This window comes from Scyliorhinus canicula, chromosome 7, assembly GCF_902713615.1.
Source record: "Scyliorhinus canicula chromosome 7, sScyCan1.1, whole genome shotgun sequence".
NCBI classification, from domain to species: Eukaryota; Metazoa; Chordata; class Chondrichthyes; order Carcharhiniformes; family Scyliorhinidae; genus Scyliorhinus; species Scyliorhinus canicula.
Window position 1 is genome coordinate 178,404,893 of NC_052152.1, and position 10,123 is coordinate 178,415,015.

Genomic DNA, 10,123 nt, shown 5'->3' on the forward strand with positions numbered 1-10,123 from the left:
AATGTTTGTGGGTTGGTGGGAGGATGGGATCGTTGTTATTGTTATGGGGATTGACATATCTGTTGCTGATTATTGTTTATTGTTGGTGGGTGTAAATTCGGGAGAAAATGTGAAAACGTGGAGAATAAAAATATATATATTTTTTAAAACTGATAGCCACCTGGTGCATTCTCCATGGCAACACCTTTAACAATCAGTATTTACTTGCTAACTAATCAGCATTTTCTTCTCACACAGTATAAATTGTTATTTTACCCTTCCTTGGGTGTTTTTGTGAAATGTCCAGATGGGTGCAAGACAAAAAGCTTCAACATGTCTCCGTTTTACAGCAGTATTGCCAAAGTAACTTTGTAAGCTGATGTTTCTGCTTGACTACTGTTGGAGCATTGGTTTTATTATGGAAGCGCTGCTTAATTATTGATACAAATTAATGTATCTTATAACTATTTCTTATTTTGCCTAGGCTTATCAGCAGCAGCATCACTACTGTCCCTTGCTTGGATGATAGCTTCCTACCAGAAGGTACTTCGTGACTCCAGAGATGACAAAATGCCTATGTCCTACAAGGCGGCAATTACACAAATTCTTTGGCACCTCTTCACCATTGCTGCTCGAGTGATTGCATTTTCCTTGTTTGCCTCGGTTTTCCAACTCTACTTTGGAATCTTCATCGTCAGTCACTGGTGCATCATGACCTTCTGGATCATTCATGGGGAAACAGACTTTTGTATGTCCAAGTGGGAAGAAATCATTTATAATATGGTTGTTGGAATAATCTACATTTTCTGTTGGTTTAATGTTAAGGAAGGGAGAACTCGGTGTCGAATGCTCATCTACTACTTCATTACGTTTTGTGAAAATGCGGCCTTGACTGTGCTGTGGTACTTGTACAGAGATTCCCGTACAACAGATTTTGAAGCCTTAATTATAGTTTGTGTAGTGTTTAGTAGTTTTGCTCTTGGAATATTCTTCATGTTTATCTATTATGGGGCTTTGCACCCAAATGGACCAATGTTTGGATCACAAGGAGGGTGCATTGACGGTGGAGAAGAAGACACTGCTACACACATACCTGCACAGGTTATAACAGTTCCTCCTCGGGCAATGGCCCAGTGTCGGACTACAGTTGGTGAGCAAGTGCCCATTGATCGAGACAGTTGCATGCCTGTTTTCCAGGTAAGGCCCAGTGTGCCCCCAACACCAGTGTCACGCACACTGCGGACAGAAGGGCCTGTTATCAGGATTGACTTGCCCAGAAAACGGTACCCTGCGTGGGATGCACACTTTATCGACAGGCGGCTGCGCAAAACCATCCTGGCCTTGGAATACACCTCACCTGCTACTCCACACCTCCAGTACAGAAATCTTAGCTTCACACAGGAAGTACTGGAATATGAAACTACTGTGTAGTCACATACAAGCAGAGCTAGGTGCATGGAATAAAGTTACCCTTCCTAAGGGGGTTAAGTCTATGTAGAATAACGGTGCACCGCAGAGGTCACACTCCACTGACCTGGCTGCATCATAGTAGTGCGCAGAACGCCTGTATCCACAAATGTGTCTTCAAAGGAGTTGTAACATGGTATTGATGCAACATTCCAACTCTGGTCGAGTGGGATGGTCAGGTTTTTTGTGTTCTTGCCTTTTACAGTAAATGGTTTTACGGTTGTCAGAAAAGAATTGAGAATGGGTGTGCTCAAGATTGCATTACTCGATCGTGAATGGATGCACACTGGGTCACTGAATGCTACTCCGTCCTGGGTTTGAATAAGGAAGTATCAAACTCGTTTGTCCTCTGACAATTTGCAAAAAAAAAATTGTATCATGGTTTGCATGTTATGGTTGAAGGATCGTGTCCAAATTTTACTGCAGCTTATTCCCCTTAACTGAAAGTTTCTTTAAACTGTAACAAACTATTTGCCAAACAGTGACCAAATGTTGTGAGAGTAATAACAGTACATCTGTGATACCTTGTAGACGTTAGACAACGGGTATCATTTGAACTTTCAATATCCATGTACCCCATATGTCTATTTATGATGTGAGCCGAATAGATATTTATTTTCATTTGAAGGTCTGATGGTTCTGACAATAGAAATAATTCAAAGGCTCTATTGGAAGAACTATTCTATTCTGCAAATAAGAAAATGTAGACAGTTACAGAAACCTGGTTTGCATTGTGATGGACTATACACATTTCAATGCAAAAAAATTTAAAGCTGCAATATAGAATAGCAAGATATCATGACATTTTCAATCATTTAGCAAAACATTTGGCACTCTTAAAATTCCAAAACGTAGTTAACACATATCCAGTGTCACTTTTAATATCTTATTTAAAACCATGCAAACACTGTAGAGCAAATTCTCAGGAAAAAATGGCTTTGAATAATTTTTAAAATATAATGACTATTTAAATTTTCGTGCTGCGCTCCCTGCTTAAAAATATAAATTTTATTTTACAATACATACAAATTTAGTTGTATGTGGTACAATATTTTTATAGATGTATTCTGTTAATATGTCAGATTTACTTTCTACGTTATACTGCAGCTTTAAGCAGTGAAGAGGTAAGTGCATCCATAACACTACACTAAGCAAAACAACTAACCTCTTTTTAGGAAGACTTGTGTCTGAACCAGTAAACCCTCTCCGGTAATGGGGTCTCACCTTCCACCAAGTCTGACCCATGCTGTTGACCTTGGGCCTTGGGAAAGGGAAAGACTGCAAGGGGACTGTTACTGCTGCACCGTGTGCATATCTGTATGAGATGGTACAATGATTGAAGTAGGAATACTGTGCCAAATCAGAAGAGTGTTGCCTTTCACCTATCCGCTAGGTGATGGTATGAAAGTAAATATTTTCTCCTTATTGCTGAAGCAGACATGAGGGACGTGTTCACTCTGATTGCAATGGGTGCTAATTCACGTCTCTAGTGCATGAAGATTAAAGAATCAATGCTTGTTAGAAATAAACACATTTTACCAAGGGCTTTTTGTTCCATATGGAGGTTTAAATTGAGCGCCAGTGCTGCCTGTCGTGTAAATATCAAATTGTCAATTAATGTTACCTAAATATGAAAAGGCTGTGGTCATAAACTATAATGTATAGCTTGCAGTGAGTTACAGCAATGATTCAGAAAAGACACTTTTAACTGATTGAGAATATTCAAGTTGTTCTGGAAGAAAACCTCTTTTTTTAGTCTCTTGTCAAACTCGCTGAGTGATATGCAAACCTGCAATTAATTTGAAAATCAGTATCGAGTATTGATTAATGAGTTTAATTAATCCAAAAGGATGGAATAATAAAACCATTTTACAGTTGTCATAAACCAGACTTCCACAACTAATTTCGGGAACTCTGCCTATGCGGAAATATGCATCTTTGCAGTGAAGAGAATGACACAAATCAGCTTAGCAATTAAACCCATTCACGACCTTCGAGTTTGCTTCTGAGGAGCATTTTAAAACCAGCATGCAATTTTGTGTTTAAGCTGTGGTACTAACATAAAAATCGAAGAGGTGGCACTCGATTTGGGAAATTAGATGTGGCATTGATTTAAATTAAATCAAAAACTGCACTGTGGGTGACACTACTAAGAACTAACAGGAAATAACAGGACCAATGAAGGTGCTTATCTTGAGATTTGTACAATTAGTTTCACTAATACAATTTACTTTGAAGTAAGCTGTAACAAAGCTGCAATATGTCACTAATGAACACTTTTTAAATCCATGCACAATTCATGATAATGGTGGTAATCATCAGTTGGAAAAGTAAAGTTTTGTTATTCTTAAAATGGTGTTTTGATGATTTTTTAAAAAATCTTAAAACTCAAAGTTTAAAAGATAGCAATAGGCAAATTGAAATAATTAATTTTAATGGCGAACCACAAAAAAATGTGAACACACTTCAGATTTTTAGTGGCAAACTTCAAAATCACAGAACAGTTGTGTGAAATGTATTTGACATGGATTAATAAATTTGAAAAAATTGTAATATTTAAATTTCTGCAAAATACACAAAGGAAGCAAGAAATGATGGGTAAATGTTTGAGATACTTTTACTTGAAACATACTTTGTTCAATATTTCTTTGTTAAACTATTAATAACAACATTGTGAGATGCTGATATCATAATAGCTATTGCCATATTTGCCATATCTTAAAATGTTTGTATAATTACATCCCTAATTGGAGCCTTACTACACACCACCAGAGACCAGACTGTTGTTTATTGCCTGATGCAAAAAACTAGTGAGAGGATGTTAACCAGTACCTGCTTAGACTCTTCTGATGGTCTTCATTAATAAGATCACTGCCGAGTATAGCATAAAGCGATGGAGAGTCTACAATTCTTGTTACGATTCCTGGTTTGCTTTTATCTGAGTTGGCCCTGGCTGGAGTGGATATAGGACTGCTGTAATTGGCCTCAGTAACCTTGGGCTAGGAATGAGGAAAATGTGCCAAAGTTATCATTCTTGCTCATTATCCAATGACTCATTCTGGAAAATGGATCTTTCTGATGCCAGCTAAAGATATGATTGGACTCAATCTGTTGTTCGTCTTGGTCAAGTGACCAGCCAAACCCACTATCTAGATTCATACAGGCAAAGTATCCAACTGGATGAGATGGTAAAGGGTTTGCGGATGCTACCCAGATGGATGGAGAGAAAACTTGAACAGCGAGAGTAACAGTGCCTGAACAGTGATGTGAATGAAACTGATCATTTTAGGAGCTAATTGAAAATAAATGGAAGTGCAAATGATCCAGAAGGCCAATACACAATCTAGTGCAAGTACTCACATGAGTTTAGTTGATAAACGTGTCTAGTTTATTCAAATAATATACAATGGGAGACACAGTAATTCCAGTTGGGAATGCAGATTAATTAACGACACCAAATTGTGGACTGAACATTATGAGGCATTCACCAGTTTCCAAGTTACAGTTTGATGGGAGATTTGCTAATCTTAAAATTTGAATAGGTAAATTGTATGGAATACTGCATTGTTCACATCAGAGTGTTCGACAGTTGTAGATAGAATATATAATATATCTTTATTTGGGGATTATTAGAAATCAATTTCTTGTAGGTATTAAAGAGGACACGTAACAGAACCCAGACTGGATGTCTTCTGCTGATCAATTAGGCTGACTTCATGGGTCAGATTAGAAATAAATTCCAAAGAAAATCTGGGTGGTGGCTATAATATATTTGTAACTGCATGAGTGCAAAACTTGTTAAGATTTTTAAAAGTTATTTTAACTCTACTGCAATATCATTGTTTGATTGGATTATTTTGAAGACATTTTTAAGTTTGATTAAGCACACAATTACTAAGACATTATCAAAAACTACAGTAAAAAATACAATAGTTATTTACAAAATGAGTACACTTATAGACAGCTAAAAAATAACGTGCCACCTGAATGCTCATTTTCTTTCTACGACCTGATCAGCTGCTTTTATGTTTTGTGAAAAATCTACCTCAGATGTTTGTTATATGGTTTTCCCTGTCTCTGTTGTCCCCTGATTACAGAGGAAATTAATAGTCATTATATCATAATGTAGTGAAGCAGAGAACGAACTGTATCCTGTATTATGTCACTTGTGCTAATTTGGAATGATATTGGCTTGAGAAACTAATTCTATGGCCTGAAATTTGCGTTCATCGAGCACGTGCTCTCGGTGAGCCCGGAAGCTTCTCAAAATGTGCTTGCAGCCGCGATCAGCCACAGAATGCAATTTCATGCTGGCCGGCCAATTAACGGGCGGCAAGCGTGGACACACACTTTGGGAAAGGATCGACGTTGCCGGAGAAGGTGGGGTTGAGGGCGGCCTGGTGCTTCCAATGTGCTCCCTCAAGGGGACAGTTGCTGTAGAGCTGTCTCAGGGAGCTGCAGACCTGTACAAAACCAATCCCAACAGAAAAATGTTGCAGTGTCCAGGCAGCACACTCCAGCGCAAACCTCAGTCCCCAGACACCTTTTAACATTTTATTTCAGCCCTGGCCTTTCATTTCCCCCCTGGATCGAGGTTGCAGCTAAACCATGAAGGCCCCCTGGCCAATCAGCTCACCCGCCATGTAAATTTGCTTTCAATTGGCTCCTTAATGGGATAAATTGCCTGCTTGATTGACTCTGACTTTTGCACGCGGCAGGGGCCCACGTCTTCTCCCGCGATTCCTTGTGCTTTCGTGTTGGGCATGTGCCCGCTAGGGCATCGGACAATTCTGGCCTATTTGCCTGATATGATCATTCACTTTGAGGGAGACGGTAGTAAATATGCACATGCTGTGCCTCATCTTTGGATACTGCAATAGCTTATCTTCTCACCTCACCATTGGCCGATTGCCCATTGAGTTATTCCATTATTAATTTGGCATCTTCTCTGTCTCTGTAATTGAAGCAAAAGCAATCTTACTAATCTTTTTAACGAGTGATTCCACTTTACATTGCTGCATGCCTCGTCATCAAAAATAATAACATAACATTGAAGACAAATGTGCAGAACATATCCATAGAAAACATGCCCAAATTTCTCCTTTTTGAGAGAGCAGAATATAATTCTGAGCAACAGTGAAGAAGAAAATTCTAATAATATGGTGCAGTTTGCAAGATCACAAGGTAATTATTGCTGAGGAAGATCATCCAGCACATATTAGTTCATTCATCCAAAAGAACAGTACAATCCTTCCCCCGCAGTCCCCCAGCGCAGCCAAGGTTTTCACTTCCACCATATACTGGGAAGTATTGATCGGTGTCTGTGAAAAGATCGGCCTCTAATCATTCCTAGCTTGAATCTCTCTTTACCAAGAGGCATGTGAAAGTGGTCCAGAACAACTCTCCATTTGTTCTTCTTTCTGGAATTGCTCCATTTCCTCTGATGGCCTAGCTGAGAATGGTAACTTGCCATATGGAAAAGTTTATGGACAATGCAGCCAGCAATTGGTGGCACAATGTTTGCTGCCAAAAGCCGTCCCATGCATGCAATATTGTAATTTAAGCAACATGATTTTTTTTGAAAATTTTGTAATTCAACAGTCAGGCATTGAACACCTATTTGTTTAAATAATTAATTCAGACATGGGGAAAATTCAGCAGGTTTGCTATTTTCCCAGGGTCATGAATGCATAAAGCTCTAATTGAAGGGACAAAAGTGAGTGAACAAACAGAATAGCAATTTGAAGTATCATTTAATTCTTAACATATTATGAGAATGACTCAGCTAAGCCTCATGCAGTCGATCACTGTCCATGGTACAAATGCAACACATAAGCTTTATGTTCACTCTCATTTCCAACTGTATTTTTGGTGATTGCTCTTTGTGCTCTGTCTTGAGCTCCACTTTAATACAAAAATCTGCCAAAAGGATAAGATTCAAGGGCGTGCCAGATACATTAAGCAGTCTCCAATTGACTTCTATCCTGGTAAAAGTAGCTGTGGTTCCCAACTAATTTCTAAATATATTAATTTGAGGTCAATTTTAGTCTTATTGTGCTCCAACGCCTGCATCTACTGCAGCAGTGAGGGTGGAGGGGAGGTTGAGGGTGGAGAATTGGTGGCTTGGGTTGCAGGATTATTGAAGTCCCCAATTCATCACTATGCTAGCTTTTCATCACTTGCTTTGTGCGTCACTGTTTGTTCTTCAACATTGGATGTCGGTGACAATGCAGAGTGTGATATTTTGCATATGAAGCGATAGACTCCAATCAAAAGATAAAACTCACAGCAAATTTAGTACTAACATAAGCAGACATTTTACATTCAGTATGTATTCATATTTTAAAATATTTATCTGTCATTTTGATGAACGAAGCTCTTGCCATCCAGAAATGGGATTTATTCCCAATTTAATTTTCGGGTGGGTAAACAGTAACCACATTTTAACTGATTTAGTTTGAAATTGAGATATTGTATATTGTTTCCCCATTAGCATAAGGAAGGATATCAATTAATGAAGGTATGTGAAATAAAATGTTTTAAGTGGTACGGTACACTAAATATTGATCATTTATGACAATACAGGTTACTAACGTATTATATCACCCGTTTCCAAATTATCCACCACATTCTATGTTTAGCTTCATTGACCATATGTTATCTCATGATAACCTCTCAATAATCTTTTAAGTTTTCAAAAAAAAGATGTGCAATTTTTATCACTCTTAATAGAAGAATTTTATAGAGTACTTTCTGTATTTTAATACAAGTTATGACTTAGACTATGCAATTCTTTTTATTCCAGAAGAGGTTTTTAGAAATAGACAACCTGTAGGATACGGACATATATATCAAAATTTTTATAATCTTACATTTCTAACAATGAAATATGGTTAAATTTGAACAAGTTTATCAAGCCAAACATACCTTTTACAGATTGTAATCTGTGTATAGATTTAAAAACAAAATGCCACTGTCTGTAAACCTATTTTAAGACTTTGCCACAGAATGTCATATTGGCATTCAAGGAAGTACAAATCCTTAACTGCAACCGCCTAATTTTTTTGATACTGATTATCATGCAACTGTTGTGTCCTAAAAATGCAAGCAATTATAATGAAATATGGAGTCTAAACAAGAGACACATTTCATGCAGTCTGATTGGATTGATGCTTTAGTTACAAGATAACAATTCCCTCAGGTTCTACAAAGCACCATTCTGGAATTTGTTTTATCCTAACATCTATCTATTGTATTTGCATGTTATTTTGTTAACCAATGGTATGCTGTGATTACATTTCTAATAGTTGTCAGTGCACTATCCAAAACAACTCCCATTTTGCTCTCTAAATGCCCCCAGCTTGTCGTCTCAGCAATTATCCAACGTGGTTGGTTGTTGTTGCTTCATACATTTCTTCATAATGAACTTTATCATTTAACTAGTCTGCATACATTGAAGTGACACTGAAAAAGCTCTACTTTCTACAGGTTCTAAGTCATTAATTAATCAGGTTAATAATGCATGATACCACTAAGAAGCGGGTGATATAGTATATTGGCAGCACATATTGCCATTTTCCATATTACAGTATTGTACTGCTGTATTCAATATATGATATTTACATGGGTTCCAAATGCCTTTTTCTCCTATGAATAGAAAATATTAAAATATATAATCAGGACCTCTTGAGCTGTATGTGCTTTTTATCTTAGTACCATAAAGAAGGACACTTGCTCTCTGAGAACAGTAAACGTTCATCCTATCCCCATATATATAAATGAATAGCAGTGCTGGTGTTACCCATGCTGCTTCCTATATGTACTGTATATGAAAGGCTGTATGTATAATTGAGGATGTAATCAATATCTTTCTTGGGTGTTGGCAGTTCGATCAGCTGCTACCTAACAGCTAGTGATGATTGTGTATACTGCTTTATTTAGTAGAAATAAGCTGTGGGGTAAAATGTCTCCTCTTTGTGTTCCTGTAATCAGTTTTGTACTATGTGGCTCAATGTTGTTTGGCACACATGACTGACTGCTCGTTCACCTAAATGATTAGAAACTGTGCATTCAACAGATAGTTTAGCTGAAAAATGATTGTTGACGTCATTAAGATGTTGCTTGGTTTCAAATGTCATGTGTGCTAAAACAAAGGTTATTATATGACAGCTGCTGGGTTTTTACCAACTTTCTACCACTCTTACTGTTTTCTCAGCTGACAAATAATAGCTTTTTTTTAATTGAAAAAAAGAGGATGGTATGAAATGTTTCATGATGTACATAGTTATTTGGTGCCACCTTGTAATATTTTTTCTTTTCGAATAATTCAGAAAAGTAATTGGGCTTGAAACTTTGTATATCACAAACCTTTTGTACATTTTTATTTTGCTGCAACACAAAAAAAACAAAATCATTAAAATAAATTATGCCATAATCATTTTTGTTTGTTGAGGTTGAATTGTCTAACTTCACACAAAAGCACTTGGCCAAAATAAAATCAAGGCAAGAGTGATCTTTTATCAACATCTTTTTAGCTGTTACGTGTGAGGATATTATTTGCACACCTAAATAATAAATAAAGGTGTTCATAAATCTTGGATGACTGCTGCATTATGCTCTGGGTGGCTCCAGCAATCAAATGTACGCTCCTTGTACATGTCTGCTGCACGATACTGGG

The 10,123-nt window shown here is 37.3% G+C and overlaps 1 protein-coding gene across 1 annotated transcript in view; it reads left to right on the top strand.

Moving 5' to 3' along the window:
• LOC119969587 (XK-related protein 7-like) overlaps nucleotides 1-9,877 on the top strand; it is a 297,799-nt gene extending 287,922 nt beyond the window's left edge. The window contains exon 3 of the mRNA XM_038803377.1: nucleotides 464-9,877. Within this exon, the coding sequence (XP_038659305.1) occupies nucleotides 464-1,410 (947 nt within the window). The 3' untranslated portion in view covers nucleotides 1,411-9,877. The remainder of the gene's footprint in view (nucleotides 1-463) is intronic.
• Nucleotides 9,878-10,123: the final 246 nt, after the last annotated feature.